This window comes from Lolium perenne, chromosome 5 (assembly GCF_019359855.2).
Source record: "Lolium perenne isolate Kyuss_39 chromosome 5, Kyuss_2.0, whole genome shotgun sequence".
Lineage (NCBI taxonomy): Eukaryota > Viridiplantae > Streptophyta > Magnoliopsida > Poales > Poaceae > Lolium > Lolium perenne.
In genome coordinates, this window is record NC_067248.2 from 248,640,454 (window position 1) to 248,668,016 (window position 27,563).

Here is a 27,563-nt window from a genome sequence, read left to right on the forward strand (position 1 = left end):
GAACAACTTGGTTTTCAGGTGTTTGGAAGCACGAGCAGCGTTCCCGCTCAGTACTAGTGAAGGCTAGCAATAGACTGGGGAGCGACAAATCAAGAGAGCAGTAACTGTCATAATCATGCTTGCGGCAAAATAAATTAACGGAGGCATAAAAGTGATACAAGAACTCTGAAGCAATATAAATCATCGAGGCTTAATTGACTTTTGTTCAGTCATATGCATGCATGAGCATGTGCCAAGTCGATATAAATGAATTATTCAGAGGAGGATACCACAATGCCATACCTACTTATGAATAAAACAATGCAAGCAAACATCCATGACATGCTACTCATATTAATAAATTGGAGCTAAACATGAGAGATCATGAACTACTAGACTTTCTAATATGACATATACCTCACATGAACCAACTAAGCATGCTCACATGGATGATTATATGTACAAAAATGAAAACAAATAGAGTTCATACCAGCCTCTCACCACAATCCAATTGTCGTAAATCGTCATTATTGCCTTTCACTTGTGTAGCTTGGATAATATGAAATGAAAACCACGCTCCAGCCACCGAAGACCATTGAACTCAAGATGAACTTTACAAACCAAAGAAGAACAGCAAATATTTTTGGTGTTTTCGAATTGGAAACAAGAACAAAAGGAAACAAGCAAACAAAGCAAAATCTTTTTGGGTTTTCTTGTAGCAAACCAACAATAGCAAATAAAGCGAAACAAATGCAAGAAACCAAAATAAACAAATGGTGAAGAGAAAAAACGGAAATATTTTTGGTCCTTTTGTGTTTTGGGAAAGAAACAAAGCAAAAACAAGAAATGGCAAACTAGAAAAGTCATATAAACACAAAGCAGCAGAAATTCGTCAAACTTGACAGCAGTACAGTACTCGATTTGTAAGAAATTCTTCCACTGCTCAAATCGAAAAGTGTTCAACTAATGAAAGTTAGATAACAACCTGGGTAACATGCACAAAAATTGGCTTCGCAAAATACTGTTCTGGCTATTTTTTAGAATTTTTTCGGTAACAGTCCAGAATCTATTTTCGGGCAGCACTTCCCCAAATATCATCTTCCTCTCATTAGAAAACCACTCAAAGCAAGTAAACAAGTATGTACAAGTATCCAGAAACCATAATATGCAAAGAATGAGTGATGCCGGTATACCTCCCCCCAAGCTTAGGCTTTTGGCCTAAGTGGAGTTCAATCCCATCGTGGCCATGAAGTAGCATCTCCGTAGTACGACGAAGATGGATCATATTCCGGGTATGTGCTAGAAGAAGCACCCGGTTACGTGACGGTGTAGTCGTAGGAGGGCTCGGCGTCCTCGGAGTCATGTTGCTAATGGAAGTCTTGTATCTTTATCTTTTCCTCCACCTCCTCCTTAGTGCGCGACCATGGTTCCCTGTCAATGCTGAACAAATCTTGCTGGGGAAGAGGGATTTCCTTCTCATCCCCGTCAGCAAACAACATTCTATAGAACATATTATCTAAAGTGGAATCAGCGGTAACAAAATGATGGCTTTTCATAGCAGCAATATCAAGCCTCCTAGGGGTTAATGGCACATCATTAGAATCAAGAGGAAGTCTTAAATGTGTTAAAATGCGCAATGCAATAGTTCCTCCAAAAATAGGCCCCCTGTTAGACAGGCGGTGAGCAATAAGAGAACCAAGATGATAAGGTGTCTGTCCAGTAAGTGCAGCATTCAAGAAAGCAAGATGGTAGCTAGAAATATTGCTAGTGTTCTCCCTACCAAGAATGCTAGTAGCAATGTAATAGGCAAAGTACTTAATGGCGGGGAGTTAGATGTTTCTTATCTTGCCACGCTGAATGGTGCGACAATCATCATCGGTGACCCCTCGATAGAGTTCCAACAGGTCCCGGGGGTTGTCATCAATCCTCCTTGCTGTACCTACAGGGGCAATATCCAATGCAACATAAAATTCTTCTAATTCCATAGTAATAGGATTACCATAGATCTTGAATGCAACTGTCGGCCCATATTGCTTGTTGTGGAACTTAAAGCTCTCGACGAAGATTTTGGTGAGCATGTAGTATTGCTCCCTTTCATCTCCCACATAGGCGGCTAAGCCCGCCCTGTTGACGAGGGTGAAGAAATCATCCAATAACCCTGCATTTCTCAGAAAATCATAGCATGGGAAAGATGAAGCATTAGGAGCCCCATTGTCTTCTTCTGGCGCGAAGCTTGGCGCGATGATATCCTCATTGTAGGATCGCCTGAGTCGGGTGGCGGTCCTAGAGGGCCTTCCGGTGCTGGTTGTCCCTCTCCGAAACAATTCTCCAAAGTTGAAGTTCTTCATCCTCCTTTTCTGAAATTTTTCAACAAATGATATAAATCTTGATTTGGTGACATATAATCAAGGGGAACTACTATAGGAACTTGCTAGAGTACTAATCATGCATCAAAACTAGTTTATACAACTTAGAACAAGCATGCAAGCTCACTAAACATGTTACCTACATCATCAAAATATTCAAGATATACTCAACCAAACAAAATTCTACTTGGATAATCGGAGGAGTCACATACCGGAGAGCAAATATGCCAAATTTCAGACAGAAATCTGGGCTGAGCAAAGAGATCGAAAAATCCTGAGCTCTTGAGCAAAAACGCGAGTGAGAGGAAGCTGGTGTCGATTTTTTCGGGAGAGAGAAGAGTCTGGGAGGAAGAGATGCTAAAGTGGGGCAAAGGGGGGGCCCACACGCCAGGGTGGCGCGCCCCCCTTGCTGGCCGCGCTAGCCTGTGGGGTGCCACCCTGGGGTGCCCCACTAGTCATCCCCAGGTGCTCCCAGGTGCATTTTCGAAAAATAGGACCAACGGTATAATTTTTGTGAATTTTTGAAAACTTTGAAAATGCACATTTCTGGGTATTAAGTTTATTATTACTGGCCAGGAAAATTTTTGAAATCTCTAATTAACTAAGGAACTTTGCAAATCAAAAGTTCTACAGCAAGTAAAGCAAGTGGAGGAAGAAAGAGATGTTGTTTACCTCCTCTATGCATACAAAAGTTATTTGTTAACAAGGTTGATCAGGTCTTGCCACCAAATAAATTTTACATAGCATAAGAAGAAATAAACCTCAAATCAATCATGTTACCTTGAATTGTATTGATATGGATCCAATCATAAGACTTTGATAACCTTCTTTAGGCTCATATATAGGACAATCAATAGTTCCAATTTTGATAGTTCTCACATTAGAAATAGTATTGACTCCACATATTTTATCAATCCTCTTGGGGAAATAGACGGTATGCTCCTTATGATCAACATTGAAAGTAACCTTTTCTTTATTGCAATCAATAACAGCCCCTGCGGTGTTAAGAAAAGGTCTCCCAAGAATAATAGACATATTATCGTCTTCAGGCATTTCCAACACAACAAAATCAGTTAATATCAAGCAGTTATTAGTAACTTGAACAGGAACATCCTCACATATACCAACAGGAATAGCAGTAGATTTATCAGCCATTTGCAAAGATATATCAATAGGTATCAACTTATCTAAATAAAGTCTCTTATAAAGAGAAAAAGTCATAACACTAACACCGGCTCCCAAGTCACATAGAGCAGTTTTAACATAATTATTCTTAATAGAACAAGGAATAGTAGGTATACCTGGGTCGCCCAACTTCTTTGGCACTTTGCCATTGAAAGAGTAATTAGCAAGCATAGTGGAAATTTCCTCATTGGGGATTTTCCTTTTGTTAGTAACAATATCTTTCATATACTTTGAATAAGGAGGCAATTTAATAGCATCAGTCAAAGGGATTTGCAAGAATAAATGTTTCATCCAATCACAAAATTTATTATAGTGTTCTTCTTCCTTTGATTTTAGTTTCTTAGCAGGAAAAGGCATTTGCTTTTGTACCCAAGGTTCCCTTTCATTACCATGTTTCTTAGCAACAAAATCTTCTTTAGTATACTTTTTATTTTTAGCATGCTTTTCAGGTTCATCTTCAACTTCTTCTTTATTAGAGGCATCATTCTTATCATTATCATTATCATTATCATTATCATGTTCATTACCACTTTCAGTTTCAGCATCGGAAATAGAAATACTATTAGGATCATTAACAGGTTCAGAGGATTCTACAACATTTTTATGTTTCTTCTTCTTTTTCTTCTTAGAAGGAGCACTAGGTTCAATGCATTGAGAATCTTGTTCAATTCTTTTTGGATGCCCTTCAGGATATAGAGGATCCTGGGTAGAGACACCACCTCTAGTTGTTACTTCATAAGCATGTTTCTCTTTAGAATTATTTTTTAGCAAGTCACTTTGCACTTTATTGAGTTGATCAATTTGAGTTTGAATCATTTGAAAATGTTTAACAAGCACCTTAACATCATTGGAGGTTCTCTCCACAATATCATGTAAATTGCTAATAGCTTGAGAATTTTCCATTAGATGATTCTCTACTCTCATATTAAAATTTTCTTGCTTAACAATATAATTATCAAACTCATCTAAGCATTGCGCAGGAGGCTTTGAATATGGAATATCTTCCCTAGTAAAGCGTTGAAGGGAGTTTACCTCAATCATGGGTGAAGGGGGAATTATCTCACATATATCTTCTATGGGAGGTAGATTCTTCACATCGTCGGATTTAATACCTTTCTCCTTGAGAGACTTCTTAGCTTCCCTCATATCTTCATCATTCAATTCAATTAAACCCCTCTTCTTCAATATTGGCGTTGGAGTTGGTTCAGGTGTATTCCAATCATCATGATTCCGGCTTATTCTAGCCAATAATTCTTCATCTTCGTCTGGAGTTCTTTTCCTGAAAACACAACCACCACAACTATCCAAATATGCTCTAGATTCAATGGTTAGTCCACTATAAAATATATCAAGTAGATCATTCTTTTCTAAATCATGTCCAGGTCGAGCTCTGATAAGAGAACAAAATCTTGCCCATGCCTCAGGCAATTTCTCTTCATCTCCCTGGTCAAACCTATAAATTTTCTGTAAAGCAATATGTTGAGCACTAGCAGGAAAGTATTTTCGAAAGAAAACATCACGCAGCTCAGTTGGACTTTCAATAGAACCAGGAGGCAAATTATTATACCAAGTTTAGCATCATCCTTTAATGAGAAAGGAAAAAATTTAGCGACAAAGTAAGTACGCATCTTGACATCATCAGAAAACAAGCTACTCATTGAAGAAAGTTCAATCAGGTGTTCTACAACACTTTCTTTTTCAGTACCACAAAAGGGTGCTTTCTCTACAATAGCTATATGAGATAGATCAAGAGAAAAATCATAATCTTTATCCTTAATGCATATAGGAGATGTGGCAAATTCAGGATCAGGAGATAGCTTATGTCTAACAGTATATTGTGCGAGAAACTTTTTAATTTTTCTTGTATCAGCAGTAGCATTGCATCTATTAATAAAATCATCATTAAGCTCCACATAATCTTCATCAGGATCATCACTAGAATAATCAAGTTCAGTTGAACTAACAGGTGTAGTAGCATTTTCATTAGGAGTTTCAGCATTTTCAATTTGTCTAGACCTAGCAATTGTAGCATCTAGAAAGGATCCCAATGAACCACTATCATCAAGCACAGCAGAAACATTATCAATATTATGAGAGTTTTCAGATTCAGCAGAAGTACCAGCAAGTGAAGCTTGTGGCGGTGAAACAAGTTGACTTATCACAGATGGTGAATCAAGAGTAGCAGAGGTACTCAGAGTTGTACCTTTTCTTGTAGTGGATGGTAATATGGCGACTTTAGGATCGCGAGTTTTACCCATGATGGAGAATTTGCAGCGAACAATATCAATCCAAGTGAACTTCCAAATAAAGCTATGCTCCCCGGCAACGGCGCCAGAAAACAGTCTTGATGACCCACAAGTATAGGGGATCGCAGCAGTCTTCGCGGGTAGTATAACCCAATTTATTGATTCGACACAAGGGGAGACAAAGATTACTTGAAAGCCTTAACAGCGGAGTTGTCAATTCAGCTGCACCTGGAAACAGACTTGCTCGCAAGAGTTTATCAGTAGTAACAGTTTTATAGCAGTAGCAGTAGTGAAATAACAGCAGCAGAGTAACAGAGACAGCAGTAGTGATTATAGTAAACAGCAGGATTAAAATACTGTAGGCACGGGGACGGATAACGGGCGTTGCATGGATGAGAGAAACTCATGTAACAATCATAGCAGGGCATTTGCAGATAATAATAAAACGGTGTCCAAGTATAAAGCAATCAATACGCATGTGTTCCAATTATAGTCGTACGTGCTCGCAATGAGAAACTTGCACAACATCTTTTGTCCTACCAGCCGGCGGCAGCCGGGCCTCAAGGGAATCTACTGGATATTAAGGTACTCCTTTTAATAGAGTACCGGAGCAAAGCATTAACACTCCGTGAACACATGTGATCCTCACATCACTACCATCCCCTCCGGTTGTCCCGATTCTTGTCACTTCGGGGCCATTGGTTCCGGACAGCGACATGTGTATACAACTTGCGGGTAAGACCATAAACAATGAATATCATGGTGAAATAATAACATGTTCAGATCTGAGATCATGGCACTCGAGCCCTAGTGACAAGCATTAAGCATAGCAAGTTGCAACAATATCATCAAAGTACCAATTACGGACACTAGGCACTATGCCCTAACAATCTTATGCTATTACATGACCAATCTCATCCAATCCCTACCATCCCCTTCGGCCTACAGCGGGGGAATTACTCACACATGGATGGGGGAAACATGGCTGGTTGATGAAGAGGCGTCGGTGGTGATGATGGCGATGATCTCCTCCAATTCCCCGTCCCGGCGGAGTGCCAGAACGGAGACTTCTGGCTCCCGAGACGGAGTTTCGCGATGTGGCGGCGTTCTGGAGGCTTTCTGGCGACTTCCACTTCTCTCAGTGCGTTTTAGGTCGAAGGCAATAAATAGTCCGAAAGAGGGCGTCGGGGGCTGACCGAGGCCGCCACACCATAGGGCCGTGCGGGCCCCTCCTGGGCTGCGCCGGCCTATGGTGTGGGGCCCTCGGGCCCCCACCTGGCTTGCCCTCTGGCTCCGCCAATATTCTGGAAAAATAGGACCTTCTGCATAAATTCCGAGGATTTTCCTGAAAGTTGGATTTCTACACACAAATGAGACACCAGAACAGTTCTGCTGAAAACAGCGTTAGTCTGTGTTAGTTGCATCCAAAATACACAAATTAGAGGCAAAAAAATAGCAAAAGTGTTCGGGAAAGTAGATACGTTTTGGACGTATCAGTTCCCACCATCCTTCTTCAATATTATGACACATCTCCTCGTTCACCTGGTCGATGAGATTTCCATTCTCGGTCATGTGTTTCTACACAATATGTTCCCCTTCAAGAGGTTCATTGGAGTCTTAAAGAAATATGTTCATAACCGTGCTAGGCCAGAAGGAAGCATCTCCAAGGGCTATGGAATAGAGGAGGTCATTGAATTTTGTGTTGACTTTATTCCTGACCTTAAGCCGATTGGTGTTCCTAAATCGCGGTATGAAGGGAGACTAAGTGGAAAAGGAACGCTAGGAAGGAAATCAATGATATGTAGGGACGGGATTTCTTTGACTCAAGCACACTACACAGTTCTACAAAGTTCCACCTTGGTGGCTCCGTATATCGGTGACCACAAGAACTTTCTACGCTCCCAGAACCCGGGGCAGTCGAACGATTGGATTAGACATGAACACATGTCGACTTTCGGCGGTTGGTTGCAAAAACATCTCCTGAATAACAAAGATATTGAAGATCAGTTGTACTTGCTGGCCCAGACACCATCTTCGACTGTAGTGACTTTCCAAGGGTACGAGATAAATGGGAATACATTTTACACGATCGCCCAAGATAAAAAGAGCACCAACCAAAACAGTGGTGTCCGATTTGATGCAATAATGAATGAAGGCCCAAATGACACATATTATGGTTACATAGAGGATATATGGGAACTTGACTATGGACCTTCTTTTAAGGTCCCTTTGTTTAGGTGCAAATGGGTCAACAAAATAGGAGGCGGGGTTCAGGTAGACAAGTTGTATGGAATGACAACAGTGGATCTCAACAATCTTGGGTATAGAGACGAACCATTCGTCCTAGCCAAGGATGTGGCCCAGGTTTTCTATGTGAAGGATATGTCTACCAAACCACGAAAAAGGAAACATAAGGAAACAAATACATCAAACGATGAGCCAAAGCGCCACATAGTTCTTTCTGGAAAAAGAAACATCGTGGGAGTGGAGGACAAGACAGACATGTCAGAAGATTATAATCAGTTTGATGAAATTCCACCCTTCAGAGTGAACATTGATCCAAGCATCAAGTTAAATAATGAAGATGCTCCATGGTTATGGCCGAAGAAGATTAAATGATGAAGATGCTCCATCATCAAGTTAATTGAAGAATGTTCATGGCACAAATGAGTATCTCAACATGGCAATCAATTTCCCATTTATTTTTGTGTAATCATTTAACTGTATGTAAGATATTAAAAGTGGAGATGCGCCACGGGAGATTTCCCAACCCTTTCCCCAACACTGTTAGATGAGATGTAGTCGTTCAGGGGCTTGCAGGGAAAAATTCCAAGGCGCAGTTTCTGAAGATGCCATAGGGCGTGTGCACCAACGACATCTTCGAGAAACTGCGCCACGGGAGATTTCCCAACCCTTTCCCCAACATTGTTAGAGGAGATGTAGTCGTTCAGGGGCTTGCAGGAAAAAATTCCAAGGCGCAGTTTCTGAAGATGCCGTAGGGCGTGTGCACCAACGACATCTTCGAGAAATTGCACCACGGGAGATTTCCCAACCCTTTCCCCAACACTGTTAGAGGAGATGTAGTCGTTCAGGGGCTTGCAGGAAAAAATTCCAAGGCGCAGTTTCTGAAGATGCCGTAGGGCGTGTGCACCAACGAAATCTTCGAGAAACTGCGCCACGGGAGATTTCCCAACCCTTTCCCCAACACTGTTAGATGAGATGTAGTCGTTTAGGGGCTTGCAGGGAAAAATTCTGAGGAGCAGCTTCCGAAGATACCGTAGGGTGTGTGCACCAACGACATCTTCGAGAAGCTGCGCCACGGGAGATTTCCTAACCCTTCCCTTCATCCATGGGAATGAAACTCTGCTTGGCTTGTTGATCTGCTTGGCAAGGCGTATCGATGCTCCTTTTATAGGCACGACACCTCTTCTACTTTGTCTTGTTCCTTCGACAGGGCGTCGTGCGCTACATGCTTTATCTCATCGAGCAGTGCGTCCACCCATGCGTTCTTATCCTGCTGACATCTTTAGTCCCGGTTGTACCCACCAGCCGGGACTAAAGGTTACCCACACGTCCTTATCCCACCGACAGTTTTGTTAGATGACACAAAAAAGGATCTTTCGTCCCGGTTGTACCCACCAGCCGGGACTAAAGGTTACCCACACGTCCTTATCCCACCGACAGTTTTGTTAGATGACAAAAAAAATGATCTTTAGTCCCGGTTGTACCCACCAGCCGGGACTAATGTTTTCGGCGCCACTGCGTTCCCGCCTATTTTTCTTCCCGCGCTTTCCACTGCTTCCCGCCTCCGTCCTCCCGCCATTTTTTCACTATATATATGTTGGCTTGGCCTCCATTTACATATCACATCTAGACTCATATCTGCAAACCTCATCACCAGGTCACATGGCTTCCATCGTATCTCTAACCCTCCGGGAGGCGGAGGCGCTTTGCGCGTCAAACTACCCCTGCCCGCCGGGCTACCGCGTCCCTACCGGTTGGTTGCTGAGCGTCGGAGGCGTACCGGTCCCTCCTGTCCCTCTAGGTGTGGCGCGCGAGATGGCCATCACGAACCACTACTACTTCGAGCTCACGCCAGAGCAGCGGAGGAATCCCCAGTGGCATCCCGACTACAGCCCGACTTGGGAAAGCTTCTTCATCAATCGGCGTGAGAGGGCGCTTGCCAGGCACGAGGAGGGCGGCCCGCCTCCTTCGAACATCAACGAGGCCGGCCGTCGGCTGTGGTGGTGCGGCCGGACTCTCCAGGGCGTCATGGCCCACCGTGGACCCCGCCTGCGCTACCCTCAGTCCCAGTCCACGCGTGCTCTCCCGCCGAGGTTCGACTACCGTGACCCCGATGCCAGCGACGATGATGACGGCGACTACGATGACTACAGTGGCGAGTACTATAGGGCTAGGCACGAGTATGACTGAATGACTCGAACAGTCGAATCTGGCCATGTATCTTAATTAATTTTCAGTTGAGCTCTGTACTTTAATTCCATGTATCTGGCGGGAAACTTTTCTCATCATCAACGTCTGCCACAACGACTTTATTGAAAATACAATTAAAATAGATAAACAACTAGTCTAGTCGATCTACTCGTCGTCGGAGGTTGTCTCGGTCCAAATGTCGTCCCACCGAGGGTCATTGTCGGCCCAAGTTGTATTCGGGTTGTCGAGCTCGAACACGGCGACGGCCCGACGGTGGCGCCTGTTGGACCTGCGATGTGCCCGGAGGTCAGCGAAGAACGCGGCGGTGTTGTCGACGTCGTTGGGGAACTGCGCCCTCCACTGGCGCATCAACTCCTCGTCGTGCTCGGCGATGGCGATCCGGCGCTGCCCCTGGCGGTGGCGGCGACGGTCCTCGTCGTCGACGAGGCATGGCGTCGGCGCGAGGAACTCCGCCTCCTCTAGCGATTCGACGTCTGGGAAGTTCATGTCGCACCGTGGCCACCGAAATCGCCATGCGGCCGCGTCGTAAGCGCGCGCCGCCAGCTCCGGGGTGTTGTACGTGCCGAGGGTGAGCCGGAAGCCACCGGCGCGCATCTCGGCGTAGAACCTACCATTCGGACGCGCTCGAACGCCACGGAAGCCGGACGAGCCGCGACGGCGCGGCGGCATCCCGGCGACGAATGAACGGAGGCGACGGCGACGTGTGGTTCCGCGCGCACGCGGCGCTTTATAGCACAGCGACGCGGCAAGTTTGGCGACAGGTGGCGCGGGGAAGCGGCGGGGCGTGGCACGTGGAAGCGGCGGCGACAGGTGGCACGTGGAAGCGGCGGGGCGTGGCACGTGGAAGCGGGATCTACACGTCGCACGGCGATGGCGGCGGGGCGAGGCACGTGGAAGAGGCGGCGGCACGTGGCACGGGGAAGGGACACGTGGCACGGGGAAGGGACACGTGTGGCGGTGGCGGTGGTGGCCAGTACACGGCGGTGGCCAGTACATGGCGGTGACGGTGGTGGCCAGTACATGGCGATGGCGACGGTGGCATGTACATGGCGGTGGCGGTGGCGGCGGTGGCCAGTACACGGCGGTGGCGACGGTGGCCAGTACACGGCGGTGGCGACGGTGGCCTGTACATAGCGGTGGCGGCGGTGGCCAGTACACGGCGGTGGTGGCGGTGGACATGTGTGGCAGTGCGGTGGCCAGTATGTGGTTTTTTTTGATTTGAAATAAGGCAGGAACGATTTTTTTTAAAAAAAATGGCCTTTGGTCCCGGCTTGTATTAAAAACCGGGACTAAAGGCCTTTTTGTGCGCGCAGCAAAAATGGCCTTTAGTCCCGGTTTGTATTACAAACCGGGACCAAAGGGGGGGGGGCTATAACTGTTTCGCTTCGTCTCCGCGGGAGAGATCAATCCCGCGGAGACGAGCGCACAGACACGCCGCCAGGCTGCCGCTCCCGCCGCTCGCCATCGCCGTCCGCCGCGCCGCCGCCACCACCTCCGCCACCGCGCTCGCCTCCGCCGCCGCGTGCGCCACCGCCTCCACCACCACGCGCCCGCGCCCGCCGTCGCCCGGCCGTCTCCGTCCGCGCGCCGCCGCCCACCGCCGCGCGCCTCCTCTCCCTCCGCCCGCGCCCGCCGTCGCCCGGCCGTCTCCGCGCGCTCGCCGCCGCCTCCTCCCTCCCTCCGTCCGTGCGCCGCCGCCCACCGCCGCGCGTCTCCTCTCCGCCGGCAAGGTGAGCCCCCCGGCCACCCCTTTTTTTTTATTTTTTTTGTTAACTTAATTCTATATATCAGATTTGTTGATAGAACTCTATGTTAGTTAGTAAAATAGAACTCTATGTTAGAAATAGTTAGTAATAGTTAGTTAATTAGTAATAGTTAGTAATAGTTAGTTAGTAATAGTTAGTTAGTAATAGAACCACCGGCAAGATAGAACTCTATTTTTTTTAGAAATAGTTAGTAAACTATTTTTTAGAAATAGTTAGTAAAATTTACAATAATATATGTTAGAAATAATAATGTTAATTACAACTCTATGTTAGTTAGAACTCTATTTTTTTAGAAATAGTTGTTAATATGTCGGCGCCGTTGAGATGTGCTAGCTAGTAGTGATCGATGTATAGTTGGTAGTGCGGGCGCCCCTGCCGGTGCCGAGTCCGTGCCGACGCCCCTACCGGCGCCCGTGGCTGTGCCGAGTCCGTGGCGGTTGAAAGAACATTTTCCGCCCTTTTGGGTTTTGTGTGTTTGATGTCAACACTATGTACATTTTCATGTGTGTTGATGTAGACAGGTAAAAGCTATCAAGAAATATGTTGGATCGGTGAATTGGAATAGCTATTCTGAAGTTCTGCAGGTTTTCTGTCTCTGGCGGAAGTTCCGGCCCCAGCAGGCGGAAGTTCCGCCCTGGCTTGTTCAGCAGAAGCTTCTCAGCGCCGTCTGTGCTCAGCTTTTTCCTTCCTGACCGGAAGTTCCGGTGGAGTTGGCCGGAAGTTCCGCCCAGCGGAACTTCCGCCCAACTTCCGGACAAGTTCCGGAATTCCATGTTTGTGGCTCAGTATAGTCCAGTAAGGTTTTCGCAAGATTCCGGAACTTGGCCGGAACTTCCGGTCACCGGAAGTTCCGCCCAAGTTCCGCCCCATCTTTTGTTGTGCAGGGCATTTATCGAAGGCGGAAGTTCCGGCCCTATTGGCCGGTACTTCCGGTGGTAGCTGGAACTTCCGGCCATCCTGGCCGGAACTTCCGGTGTAAGTGGAATTCGTCCCCAACGGTCAGATCTGAGAGCTCCAATCATATAAATAGCTTTCTTCTCCAAAGGGACAAGTTGCTCAATCATTGCAAAAAAAATCTGCCAAGCTTCACCACCATTAGAGCCACCTCAAGAACACAAGATTTGCAAGATCTCCTTCCTCCCCCAACCAAAGCTCTTGATCTTTGGAGATTCGAAGGAGAAGACACCGATCTACATCCTCACCGAAGCGTTCTTCATTTCCCCCTCTCTTGTTTGAGGGATCTCATGCTAGTGTTCCTATTTGGTTCCCTAGTTGATTTGTGTTGATGTATTGTTGTTGATTGTTGTGTTGTAACAGATTTGGGAGCCTCCAATTTGGTTGTGGATGTGTGCCCCAAGAACCTTGTAAAGGCCCGGTTTCCGCCTCGAGGAAATCCCTTAGTGGAAGTGGGCTAGGCCTTCGTGGCGTTGCTCACCGGAGATCTGAGTGAAGCCTTCGTGGCTGTTGGTTTGGCTTTCGTAGCAACCACACTCCTCCAAACGTAGACATACCTTCTTGCAAAGGAAGGGAACTACGGGAATCATCTCTGTGTCATCGCGTGCTCCACTCTCGGTTACCTCTATCCTATTCTATCTCTTATAATGCTTAGCTATATCTTGCTTAGTTGTTAGCCTTGTCATATAGGTAAATTCACTTAGTTGCATATCTAGAGAATTTACCTTTTGTGTCAAGCCTAAATTGAAAAAGAACTAAAAATTGGTTAGCACCTATTCACCCCCCCCCTCTAGGTGCGGCATACGATCCTTTCAGCGGTGCCCCTACCGGCGCCCGTGGCTGTGCCGAGTCCGTGGCAGTGCCGCCGCGACATAGTGCCGACATAGTGCCGGCGCCGAATAACACAAAAGTAGTGAAGTTATTTTTTAATTTATGTTAACGTTGGTACATATATATATGATTTGTTTTCGTAGCTACGATGCCGCGACAGCCGCCGCGCCGTGGTCTGACTCTCACCAAGGAAATGGAGCAGATGGGGGAGGTCCGGGACTGGGCTCCGCCGGGGTGGCACTGGGAGGTCTTAGCTTCCGGGGCGCGCACCTTGGTGCGGAATCCGGGTCCCGTCATCGACCCGGATATTCTTTGGTGGAGGTCTTATGGGCCACGGTCGTTTCAGAGGGAGCCGACCCCGCCGGAGGAGGTAGCTCAGCGCATTGCGGCGGAGGACAAGCACGTTCGGCGTTACATGTATGCGTTAGACAACATGTATAGGACCGGATGGAGCGTTATGCGGGGATCTCATGTTAGCCATGCTCCCGTGATTGTTCCGTGGCTTTGGGGGTTCACCCGGCGCGGCTTAGGACCCGATCGGCGCCCTCTAGGACCCGGTCGGCGCGGTTGAGAGGTTGTAGTATTGATTGATGTATTAGGGTTAAATAAACATGAACCCGATCTATGTATGCATGTAACTGCACTATCTGCTTTCAGCACTATATTATCGATCCTTAGTTAAGAACTACATATGTAACTCCATTTTCAGTTTTCTGCATTATCCTTAATTTGATCATATGATGGTTCCTATATATAGCTTGCAGGTCGTTGTAGAAAGCATGGACAGAGATGAAATTCAAGAAAATTTCATGGAGAACCTCATAGCCCACGGTACTCTGGATGATCGCGACGACGATGTTATTCCAGATGATGGCGGTGACGATGTCACCGCAACTTATTTGAATGACTCCGGTGAGGGAGCGGAGAATATTGAGGAAGAAGATCCTAATGGCGCCGGTGAGGAACAAGATCATCATAATGGCTCCGGAACCGTAGTTATCACCGAGGTATATAAATTAATTAAGCCGTTGTTGATCGACAAGATGCATTAACTAATTAAATTGTACTGACTATGAATTATTTCTTTTTTAGCCCTCCGGATCGAGCACTTCTTCTGTAAAGTCGAGGAAGCTAGGCCCGGCCAAAAAGTTGGACGACGGTGTTAGGCACGACATCACCCACATCGCTAAGGATGGTAAACCGATTGCTCTAGAGAAAGGTGCAAAGGCATTTATAGCTCAATGCGGAGTGCTTGTTAGGGACCACGTCCCGATCACCGTTCGAGAATGGAACAAGCCGAAGGGACTAGTGCTGTCTGCAGAGGAAGAAGCTCAAGGTCTTTATATCGATGATGTAGCCAAAAACAGCATTCTGACCAAGCTCATGTCATATTTCAACATAGTACCCGAAGAGGGGGATGACGCTGAAAAGGCCAAGATGGAGCAGGCCCTCCGCGAGTTTGGCAAGAAGAGGATGGTCGAACTATTCAAGAACCACAAGAAAAGATTGCGCAGCCTTATCAAGAAAAAGAAGACTCCGGACAGTGAGAAGGTAAAAAATCACTGGGACGAATTCGTGAAGTACAACACGGAGTCAGAAGAATTTAAGAAAAGGTCAGAAACAAATAAGGCAAATGCTGCGTTGAAGCTATATCACCAAATTCTGGGTCCAGGTGGATACAGGGCTAACCGTCCTAAGTGGCAGGCAGCTGAGGCGGAACTGACCAGGAAAGGGATCAGATTAGGGACACACGGTTGGATCGAACGGTGCAAGGAGTGGTTCTACGGGATTGGGGGAACGTTGCATCCAGAAACAGGGAAGTGCATCTATAAGAAAGCTCATCTGAAGGTTCCCATTGATGCCCTGGAAAAAGCACATAGGGACGTGGAGGAGGGGAGGTTCCAGCCCGAAAGAGAGAACGATGAGCTGACACGCGCCCTTGGGAACAAAGAACACGGCGGACGAACACGAGGCACAGAAGGCTCCATTCCGTGGAAGTATGGCTTTCCTGCGGAAAGGAAGAGATTTCCTGATAAAAGCCATGAGAGGATAAAGGCAAGGGAAACAGACCGCCTAGCTAACTTAGAGGAGGGTATGAGCACCATGAAAGCCCAATTAACCATGGTAACCCAAGTACTTACATCCCAGATGGCTCAGGGGCAGGCTGTAGATCCTGCATTGCTCAATGCCCTCGTCCCGCTGCAATCTCAACAACACCGGAAAAGTAGCATGGCTTCCTCGCAGCAGGTGGATAATGATGATGATGACTAGGTGGTCGAGCCTCCTCGCTACCCCCCCCCCCCCCCCCCGTGGATGATCTCACTGAGAGCCGTCCTTGTGAGCTGCATGTTAAAGTTTTCAACCTATCCTTCAAGGCGGCGGTCGGCATCCTCTTACCTACAAGGTCTTACCATTGCCGTCCGGTCCAAGACGACTTTGCTGTTGTGATGGTGGATGAAGTGTTGAGAGATTATGAGGGGTTGGTGCTTGAGCACCCTGCAGGTGAAGATGGGGAAATCAAAGAACTGGGAGAAGCCCGTAGAACCACCGTGCAATGGCGGAAGGAGAACATTGTGTTTCCAGGTGAGAAGCCAACAAGTAGGCCACCTCCTCCGCCACCTGCGCAGTCTCCTCCGCGTGATGATTCTCCTCTGTGCGATGATGATTCCCCTGTGCATGAGCAGTCTCCTCCGCGTGAAAATACTCCGCCGCCTCCTCCTCCTCGTCAGGAGACTCCGCCGCTGATACGCGTACATCACGCGTCCGTTGGGAACCCCAAGAGGAAGGTGTGATGCGTACAGCGGCAAGTTTTCCCTCAGTAAGAAACCAAGGTTTATCGAACCAGTAGGAGCCAAGAAGCACGTTGAAGGTTGATGGCGGCGAGATGTAGTGCGGCGCAACACCAGGGATTCCGGCGCCAACGTGGAACCTGCACAACACATCCAAAGTACTTTGCCCCAACGAAACAGTGAGGTTGTCAATCTCACCGGCTTGCTGTAACAAAGGATTAGATGTATAGTGTGGATGATGATTGTTTGCAGAAAACAGTAGAACAAGTATTGCAGTAGATTGTATTCGATTAAAAGAATGGACCGGGGTCCACAGTTCACTAGAGGTGTCTCTCCCATAAGATAAATAGCATGTTGGGTGAACAAATTACAGTTGGGCAATTGACAAATAAAGAGGCCATGACCATGCACATACATGATATGATGAGTATTGTGAGATTTAATTGGGCATTACGACAAAGTACATAGACCGCTATCCAGCATGCATCTATGCCTAAAAAGTCCACCTTCAGGTTATCATCCGAACCCCTTCCAGTATTAAGTTACAAACAACAGACAATTGCATTAAGTATGGTGCGTAATGTAATCAATAACTACATCCTCGGACATAGCATCAATGTTTTATCCCTAGTGGCAACAGCACATCCACAACCTTAGAACTTTCTGTCACTGTCCCAGATTTAATGGAGGCATGAACCCACTATCGAACATAAATACTCCCTCTTGGAGTTAAGAGTAAAAACTTGGCCAGAGCCTCTACTAATAACGGAGAGCATGCAAGATCATAAACAACACATAAGTAATAGATTGATAATCAACATAGCATAGTATTCTCTATCCATCGGATCCCAACAAACACAACATATAGCATTACAGATAGCTGATCTTGATCATGTTAGGCAGCTCACAAGATCCAACAATGAAGCACAATTAGGAGAAGACGACCATCTAGCTACTGCTATGGACCCATAGTCCAGGGGTGAACTACTCACTCATCACTCCGGAGGCGACCATGGCGGTGAAGAGTCCTCCGGGAGATGATTCCCTTCTCCGGCAGGGTGCCGGAGGCGATCTCCTGAATCCCCCGAGATGGGATTGGCGGCGGCGGCGTCTCTGGAAGGTTTTCCGTATCGTCGCTCTCGGTACTGGGGGTTTCGTGACGAAGGCTATAAGTAGGCGGAGGAGATAGGTCAGGGGGCCTGACAGGGGGCCCACACACTAGGCCGGCGCGGCCAAGGCCAGGGCCGCGCCGCCCTAGCGTCTGGCCACCTCGTGGCCCCACTTCGTATCATCTTCGGTCTTCTGGAAGATTCGTGTGAAAATAGGCCCCTGGGCGTTGATTTCGTCCAATTCCGAGAATATTTCCTTACTAGGATTTCTGTAACCAAAAACAGCAGAAAACAGCAACTGGCTCTTCGGCATCTCGTTAATAGGTTAGTGCCGGAAAATGCATAAATATGACATAAAGTATGCATAAAACATGTAGATATCATCAATAATGTGGCATGAAACATAAGAAATTATCGATACGTCGGAGACGTATCAGCCGCCTCCACCTAAGAAAAAGAGGAAGCTAACCGCGGCACCTCCTACAGCTCCGAAGAGATCATCAACTCCGATGAGGGCACAGACTCCAAAGTTGTTACCACATGAGAAGACTGAAGAGCAAAAGGCGTTTCTTGCGCCGAAGAAGATGTTTATTCCACCGCAGACAGTGAAGCACTTTGCCGAGACGAGAATGAAGAGACCTGAGCTGAGAGCTGATTATGACCGCTCTCTTGGACAGTCCTCTAGAGCGAGCAAAGAAGCAAAAAAAGTCGCCCAGCTTGGACAGCAGGACATTCAGGCCGTACCCCACTTCGTCGTGCAGCCCTATCATGATCCAGAGACGGCATCGATGATCGAACGGGCGGCTAGAGCTCAGGGAGCATCAGTTGAGTACGAAGATTACTATCCAACGGCTCAATTGGTAAACAAGTATAGATACGGATCTAATCTCGTCAAACCTGGCGAGCTCGTGCGTCTAGGGACTCAGATGCGAAGGTTGCATGAATGGTACCTGAAAGCCTGTCGAAGATGTGATCGCTACCTCACGCTGTATCGTAGAGATGAGCATTACTTCCGGGGGCGGGAGGAGATAAACCTTGACTTAGAAGAATTGTTTCAGTTATTCAATCAAGACGCCCTCGACAAAGCTGTCATCAGTTGCTACTGCCTGTAAGTGATTTATTTATGTAATTAAGTCTGTAGCTCAGCTCATTCATTTGCACTAACAATTATCCTCATTATATTCTTTGTGTACGCTATACATTTAATTATGCAGAATGAAGAAGCTCGAATACAAAAGAGGCAAGCTCCTACCGCTGGGGTTCATAGACTCAAACACAGTTCATGAAGTTACGGTTCGAGACTTCGCCAAGGACACAGAGGACAACATCGTAATGTTTTTAGAGAAGCAAGCAGACAAAGAGGATATATTCTTTCTCTACAACTTCAAGTGAGTGTTATATATAACATACATTATGCTTGTGCACCTTCCACTTTATTCTCATAATCATTGAGCTATGCTTGTAAAGATTCCACTTTATTCTCCTAATCATTGATCTTCAGAAAGGAGTCGTAAAAGTCATGGACTCGAAACGTAAAGAATATGCGGAATGGGCGGACATGGCTGCCATCCTCCAGAGGTAGTTTCAATCAATTTTGTATTGGCATCTTCATCTGTTCTAATTCGAAGATATCATCAACTAATCAATTACTCATTTACTCATTATTTTTTGCCGGGCAGGACTTGGAAACGGTTCATCAATATTGTTCCGGGTAAATGGAAACCGGAGCTTACATTTCAAGATTACCCTGTAAGTAGTACTATATATATAGCTATGTCCGTGAAACTCTATATATCATATTTACTTTCAATACGATGCTTGATTATTAGTTTGATCGAACTATTTTTTCGTAAAGTGTATGAGGCGGGAACCCGGGAATAACTTATGTGGATACTACGTCTGCACCTTCATTCGTGATATGGCCTGTCCCATGGGTGGGGATGCCCGTATACACCAGACTCGTGTACGATAAAAAATTTTCACAATTAATCTTAATTAGTACCATCTATTGTATTGAGTTCCATTCATATATTGATCTTTTTTTTAAATATAGATGATACGCCCACGGGACACTCTCATAACGGAGGATCAAATACGAGAAATTCAAGAGGAAATCGCGGGATTGTTTATTACCGAGGCCATTACCCCAGGTGGAGAGCACTATGGGCAGCTCGTGACGATTGAGGATCTTCGTAGAAGCTAATAGATTTAGTAAAGAGATCCGACTAGCTTTATATTGTAAATATGCATGCATTACGTGTACTGTTGACGATGTCTATATATATTCACGACGATTTTTTGTGGTTTCTTGAATGATATATATGCATTGCTGAAACTCTGCCGCGGCAGATAAACGCCCTGTTTCTCTGCCGCGGCAGAGAAACGCTAGTACAGCCTAAACCTGTGCCGCGGCAGAGAAATAGCAATTCTCTGCCACGGCAGAGAACCCCAGGCCCAGTTCGTAACACGAACCGGGACCAAAGGCCATCCACCGCGAGCTCCCTGGCCGCACCACGTGTCGAGGCCTTTAGGCCCGGTGCAACTTTGAACCGGGACTAAGGGGGGACCCTTTAGTCCCGCCTAATTGGTCCCGGTTCGGGAACCGGGACTGAAGGCCCAAATGGACCGGGCCTATAGCCCCGTTTTCTACTAGTGGGCAAAGCTGCAGCGTTTCGTTCATGTGTCAATGACGCGCCGGACCCACCACTCCCCGCCTCGCTTCGCGCTTTGTCCGGCGCACCCGAAGCGTCCCCTGTGGAGTGCGACGGTCTCGGTGTGCCGGACTGCGTATTGTGCCACGTCGGGCGGAAAGGGCATTTGGGACGGGCGACTGGGCTCGGTTAAATGTGTGATACAACCAAAAAAAAGCTTTGGGGCTGTTTTGGTGACGCGAGTGAAAATGCTCTCAAGCCTCTTAATAACCATGCTTATATCTTATTTCCTACTATATTTAAGGCATCGTTCTTTTGCTAGCTGTTCCGCATCAAGGCGCACGCATGCTGCTAGTTTCTGATAGGTGAAATATCTGAAGTTGATTTTGGTGAGGTGACGTTTGGTTTGAACTAAAAGCATCTGGCTAGAAGAAATCAAAGTCTTCCTCCATAAAGAAAGGTGTTGGATCGCTCCAATTGTTTGTAAGTGAATAAGATGTTTACTAATAGCAGATGTATTCGTGACTTAGTTAAACACTTGCATATTGCTAATTACTAATCAAATTAGTGAATATTGTTTAGATTTGTGGCTATTTCCGATACTGGTAAACGAGATTACTCACCAAGCCTCCTAAACCGTCTCTCAGGTGGAGTGGACTTTAGGTGGGTCTCTTGTTCGCCATGCATGTGGCTGTTCTAGGGGCTTATTACTTGACATTAGAGTAGATACCATGAATGTGTTAGCTGATCCGGGTGGAGATTTTCATATTAAACTCCATATACATAATAAGTCTGAAAACTTCACGAACTCTTGTCGAGTTCAAACCTGCATTTTTATGTGAGTTAGTTAATCTAACGAAGGACAATCCGTATCCTATTATTATAAGAGGGGATTTTAACTTGTTCAAATTTGCTCACGAAAAGAGCAAATGTATATTCAACAACCATTGGTCTTTCTTATTCAATGATATCATTGATAGCTTGAATTTAAGAGAGGTTATAATAACCAGGAGGCAGTTTACTTGGGCGAATAGCCACCCGTAGCCCATATATGAAAAGTTCGGTCGCATCCTTATAGATTCCAATTGGCAATTAATATATCCATTCGTTTCTGTACGGGCCCTCTTGTGCATTGAGGTTTTGTCCGATCATGCTGCTATATTGTTAACCACGGAAATAACTAGACCACCGTGCAAACGTATGTTCAAGTTCGAACTTGGATGACTGCATCGAGAAGGTTTATCAAACTTGGTTAAATCAATATGGGAGAAGCCTGTCCCTAGTCCGTCATGTTGGATTTTTTCCCTAGAGGCAATAATAATAAAGATATTGGCATATCTATAATATTCATAATAAGTTGTATACCATGTTATAACTATATTAATCCAAACATTGATACATGTATGGTATGTAAACAAACTAGAGTGCCTAGTGAGCCCACGTGCGAACTAGCTCGTTGGTCAACTGATGATTGAGGTTTTCTGGTGATGAATATTTTCGTCCATTAACAATAGTATCATGTTATTGGATGAATGATATGATGCACACACACCGAAGGTAAGTATTGCAATATGTTTCAGTCACAAAGTTCATCATTGCGATAACTACGAAACGTTGTAACATACTGCTTAGACCGTGAGATCATATCTAATCGGTATCACCGGAGACTACCTTGACTGCATCAACTGTCACACCGTAACAGGGTGATCATAAAGATGCCTATAAGGTATTCCAAAGGGGTATACTGAGGCGTATGCATCAACATTAGGATTTGTCAAAGATGCCTATAAGGTATTTCGAAGGGGTACACTGAGGCGTATGCATCAACATTAGGATTTGTCCATGCGCTTTACGGATAGGTACTCTGGATCCACTCGGTGATATAACATCTACTAAGCATGCAAGCATATGACTAGGTCACGAGGATGTGATATCATATGAACAAGTAAATGTGTTTGTCGATATTGAGATCGAACAAGGTATGGAGATACCAAAGATTAGGTCTCGGACAAACTAGGTAACATGAGACAAAGAGAATAGGACTCGATGTTTAAGGTTCAAACGACAAGGTTAATTTGTGGAAGGCAAATGGGCCATCATGGGTTTCCAGATCCCCTTGTTGGTCATTGATCGGAGAGATGTCTCGATAATGTCTGCGCATTCCCGAACCATAGGGTGGCACGCTTAAGGGTATACGACACTTCGTTTGATTCGGGATCGTCAGAGTAATATGAGAGAACTCCAGAATTGTTCGGAGAGGTATTAGATGAAGTTCCGGAGTCCATGAATTGTTCGGAGACTTAAATAATATGTTTAATATTTAACTAATTGAATTAAATATTAAAAACGAATTTTATATATGGCTTCCCCCTAATGGGCCAACATGTGGAAGCCCATTAAAGGGGGCACCACAAACCCCAAAGGGGAGGGGCCAGCGGCCCATGATGGGTCGCCCCCTCCAAACCCAAGAGGAGGGCGGCAGCCAAGGGGGGAGGTCACTACTAGGAAAAGGCATATAGCCACTAGGGTTACCCCCGACGCGCCTGGTTAGGCATACACCGGTGATAAATACCGCCGGTGACAAGCAGATGCGGATCGCCGGTAATAGGAAAATACCACCGGGGCACCAACAAAAGCGTGCGCCGACGGTAAGTGTGGGCCACGGCCGAAACTCGCCTGGGCCTAGGTCAAGACTTACTACCGGCGCAGAGGCCTAGGGTTGCCCGCGGTAATTTGTTGCCAAGGCCTAGTCCAGTTTCGGCCGTGGCCCACACATTATCGTCGACGTACGTCCCTGTTGGTGTGTCGGCGGTAACCTGTGCACTGTTACAACCCGCCCAATCTGCTCTTGTACCTGAATCCTCTCCCATTTCATTCCTCCCCCATTCAAACCTGACCCTTCTCACAACCCAGCTTATTTTTTCCATCCCTAGCCCTGATTTAGCACGTGAGGGAAGGTACGTTGGTCTGGGCTACTTTGGAGTCGTGGTCGTGCTACGGTGGTGTCCCGCTTGGTTCGTGACGCGGTTCAGAGGCTCTGTGCTCCATCTCCTAACCTCTTTTGGTAGGATGCTGGGAGAGGGTGAGTCATTTCCATCGGGTCGTTTGTAGAGAATGTGATGTAAGCCACTTAGCTTTGTATCGTCTGGTGAGTGTGGAGTTGTAGCCTTTTGACGTTGTATCAGCTGTTGGCCTCTTCTTCTATGTGATTGATACGCCTTCCAGGACGTATTCTCGAAAAAGAATACATGACTTACTTTCCACTACTTTATAAAATCAAAGGCCAGCATTGGAGGCAAAAAAAAAGTGTAACATATTTTTTTGCAAGTACTAGTTTTGTTGTATTTGCAGATGTTATAAAATCACAAAAAAAAATGCACGAAACTTGAAACTGCGCACAAGTTGCCTCACATGCCTTTCGTTGTCGAATGGTGGGCTCCTAGATAGCAGAAGTCCACCGGTCCAGTGAAACAACTTTCCCAATTAGCCAACTCTAGCGACAAGTCAATCTGTCCCCATTTCACCATGATGCTAACCAGCTGGTGGGTATCCATTGCAGCGATGGTGCTGATCTCGTTGCCGGCGGTCGCTGGCGATCTGCCGATGACGATGGGGCTCCCGGGCTGCAACACCACCTGCGGCAACGTGAGCGTGCCGTACCCGTTCGGAATAGGCCCGGACGTGTGCTACTTCCCGGGATTCAAGCTCACCTGCGACCACGGAAGCAATCCCACGCGACTACTCCTCGGCGACGGCGGCGCCGACGCCTTCGAGGTCCTCGACATCTCCCTGGAGAACGTCACGGTGCGCGTCGTCAGCCACATGAGCGGCGGCCGATGGAGCCTCGGCGGCGACACCATCGGCGGGTTGCCGTACATCCTGAAGCCGGAGTCCAACGAGTTCATCCTCACGGGGTGCGACGTGCAAGCGACGCTGCTGGGCAACGGGAGCATCATCAGCGGTTGCGTCTCCTTCTGCGCCACAATCACGGACGGTGGTGGTGGGTACACCCAGTATTACCGGCCGGAGGGCGCTGACATCAACTCCATGACCTGCTCCAACATGGGCTGCTGCCAGTCGTCCGTCGTCATCGGCAGCGCGTCCTACGGCGTGGAGCTCAAGCGGCTCAACAACAGCCTGCCTGGCGATTTGGACGTGCATGTGCTCATCGCCGAGGTGGGCTGGTTCTACCCGATGATGTTCTTTGATCTGAGCCAGAATTTCACGGAGCTTGCCTCGCGGGGCCCCGTGCTTCTCCAGTGGGCGGTGGCGCACGGCGCGGCGCTGCCCAATAACGAGATGAGGGCGTGCCCGGGCGACGCTGCCCTGAGCGTCTGCAAGAGCGCCAACAGCGATTGCAGAGACGAGTCACATTTTACCCTCAAGGGCTATTCGTGCCAGTGCAAGGAGGGCTACCAGGGCAACCCTTACCTCACTGGCGGATGCCAAGGTGAGTTTACATGCGCACATGTCTCTGTTTAGTGGAGACATGATGAGTAATAAATTCTGAATATATGTGTAGATATCAAAGAATGTGATCGGAAAGAAACATATGGCTGCTTCGGTGACTGTGAGGAACTGCCGGGATCGTTCCGGTGCCGGTGCCCGGGAGGAACCAGCGGCAACTACACCATGCCCGGTGGCTGCGTCAAGTCTGCAGACATAATCGCAGGTACATATGATGAGCAAAAGAATGGAACAAGTAGTGTTAATTAGTTCTGCCGTTTCTTCCATCTATATATGCCCAAATGAACAAATAATACTACGTAGTAAACATACATGATCTGCGTATTCATTTTCAGGTAACTTGTGTTGAAGTATAAATGCATTGCCTAATCTCTTCCATCAGATCGGTCTTTTGGTTGCATTGGTTAGAGCATGCAGTTCTACATGGTATCAGAGCCAAGAGATCTTGAGTTCAAGACCCGGCTGGCGCAATATAAAATAAAAATATTGCAGCCCACTTTCGGTCCACGTTTAGGCCTGAGGGAGCCACACGTGAGGGGGAGTGTTGAAGTATAAATGCATTGCCTAATCTCTTCCATCAGATCGGTCTTTTGGTTGCATTGGTTAGAGCATGCAGTTCTACAACTTGGGTTTAATCATTGGTTTGTCGGTTGCTAGTGGTCCATGTATTCTACTCTTGGTTCTTGGCGCTCTCCTAATAAGCCGCCATCTTAAGCAACGCAAGGCAAGGGCGTTGAGAGAAAAGTTCTTTAGTCAAAATCGTGGACAGTTGTTGAAGCAGCTGGTATCTCACAGGGCAGACATCGCAGAAAGGATGCTCATTTCCTTAGAAGAGCTAGAGAAAGCCACCAACAATTTCGATCAAGCTCGTAGGGTCGGCGGTGGAGGGCATGGCACTGTATACAAAGGGATCCTGTCCGACTTGCATGTTGTGGCCATCAAGAAGTCAAACATTGTTGTCAAAAGAGAAATCGACGAGTTCATAAATGAGGTTGCTATACTCTCCCAGATCAACCATAGAAATATTGTGAAGCTCCATGGATGTTGCCTCGAGATACAAGTCCCATTACTGGCTTACGAGTTTATTTCCAATGGAACACTCAGTGACCATCTTCACACGGAAGAACCACGGTCACTAGCTTGGAAAGATAGGTTAAGGATCACAAATGAAATAGCCAAAGCTCTTGCTTACCTTCACTCTGCCGTTTCAGTCCCCGTGATACACAGAGATATCAAGCCTTCCAATATACTTCTTGATGAGGCCTTAACAGCAAAAGTGTCAGACTTTGGAGCTTCAAGGTACATTCCGATCGATCAAACAGGAACAGCAACGGCAGTGCAAGGAACTATAGGATACTTGGACCCTATGTATTATTATACAGGTCGCCTCACCGAAAACAGTGATGTTTATAGCTTTGGGGTCCTTCTTGTGGAATTGCTTACTAGGAGGAAGCCCTCTTTGTATAGATCTTCTGAAGGCGATGGGCTTGTCATGCAATTTCTTACACTACTTGCACATGACAATCTGTCTGAAATACTAGATCCGCAAGTTGTGGAGGAGGGAGGTGGCCAAGTCAAAGAAGTAGCTACTATAGCCGCATCGTGCATTAAATTAAGAGGAGAGGAACGACCGACCATGAGGCAAGTGGAGATGACGTTGGAAGCTCTTCAAACACCCAATGAGAGTGTGAGTGAATTGATAGAAGAAACAAATGAGACAATGAATTATCCACGGACCAACAAACGAGCAAAGCAAGGCGAATCCAGTAGGTGTTATAGCCTAGAAGAGGAGGTCTTGCTATCTGCGACATACCCTCGATAGTTTTGCTTATTTGTGTGGCAAATTTGATTTATGGTGTATATGTAGTCATCATAAGTTTTTTAATCGGTGACTCAGAGTGTACTTTTGTAAAAATCACTGAACTCGCTTGAATGTTTTTAATGCACATATATATGTTCTGAAGCAATTGAACTCTTTGTAGTATTATTTTTCTTGCTCCACCGAATTGGGACTTATAAATTTCACAACCGTGACGACAATTGTGCTAGATAAGAGGCCAATCAAAACACGTGTTTTGCATTCCTTTGGGCACTCTTCCCGTATCACAAATATATGTCGTTCTGGAGAGGTCTTAACTCTCAAGTCAAAATAAAAAATGGCCGATAAGTATTATTTTAAAAAACCAAAGTCTTAAATAGTGCGCTATCTCTTCGCCATGTCATCGCTATAGTGGATTCACAACACGCCTGCTAAAGATAAGCACTTTTAGCGCAAAATAGAATCTCTCGCTGCCGATAGCTCGCTAAATCGCGCTAAAACACTATATGGGGCTAAAAATAGCGTTATTTATCTGCTAAGCCCAAATATTTAAACAATTAAATTTAAAAGTTATGCCTACTTATGTAATATGTATTTATGGACTACTTTTATTATTGCAATCATCATAATTTTTTAGTGCAAGTTTGTATTAGACTAATGCATAGTATCATATAAAAGTATCATGTGTATGATACTACTACATGTTACTATGTCCACAATGCATGGTATCATGTACTAGTATCATAATTTTCTTATATTAATGGATTTGTAGAATCTCAATTCAGATCTATGTATAAGGTGTATTTGACATTAAATTTTCTAGTACTACGTGCTATGATACGGTATCTATCTATGATACTACAATCCTCTCTCTCATCTTTAATTGCACTGCCATATCAGCTTTTTTGCATGCATGAGATGCATGATACTACATATGATACTCGCA

General features: G+C 46.2%; 2 protein-coding genes across 3 annotated transcripts; both read left to right on the forward strand.

The window, feature by feature from the left end:
• The first annotated feature begins 23,767 nt into the window (after positions 1 to 23,767).
• Positions 23,768 to 25,422, forward strand: LOC127302592 (wall-associated receptor kinase 2). Of its 2 annotated transcripts, XM_051333087.2 has the most exons (3): positions 23,768 to 24,781; positions 24,854 to 25,003; positions 25,134 to 25,422. In XM_051333087.2, exons 1-3 carry the CDS (start codon positions 23,857 to 23,859, stop codon positions 25,145 to 25,147), a joined length of 1,089 nt encoding a protein of 362 aa, XP_051189047.1. In that variant the 5' UTR covers positions 23,768 to 23,856; the 3' UTR covers positions 25,148 to 25,422. The 2 variants fall into 2 exon arrangements, with proteins under 2 accessions (XP_051189047.1, XP_051189046.1); XM_051333086.2 differs by lacking the exon at positions 25,134 to 25,422 and having other exon boundaries at positions 24,854 to 25,123.
• On the forward strand, positions 25,398 to 26,765 carry LOC127302591 (wall-associated receptor kinase 3-like). The gene has a single exon (XM_051333085.2). The coding sequence runs from the start codon at positions 25,409 to 25,411 to the stop codon at positions 26,618 to 26,620; it is 1,212 nt and encodes a 403-aa protein (XP_051189045.1). The 5' UTR covers positions 25,398 to 25,408; the 3' UTR covers positions 26,621 to 26,765.
• Positions 26,766 to 27,563: the final 798 nt, after the last annotated feature.

Excerpts from the sequence above, each read along its gene's own strand:
- LOC127302591 (XM_051333085.2), top strand. The coding sequence starts at position 25,409 with ATGCAGTTCTACAACTTGGGTTTAATCATTGGTTTGTCGGTTGCTAGT.
- LOC127302592 (XM_051333086.2), top strand. The coding sequence starts at position 23,857 with ATGATGCTAACCAGCTGGTGGGTATCCATTGCAGCGATGGTGCTGATC. Across the intron at positions 24,782-24,853 it reads CCTCACTGGCGGATGCCAAG|ATATCAAAGAATGTGATCGG; the intron begins GTGAGTTTACAT and ends ATATATGTGTAG.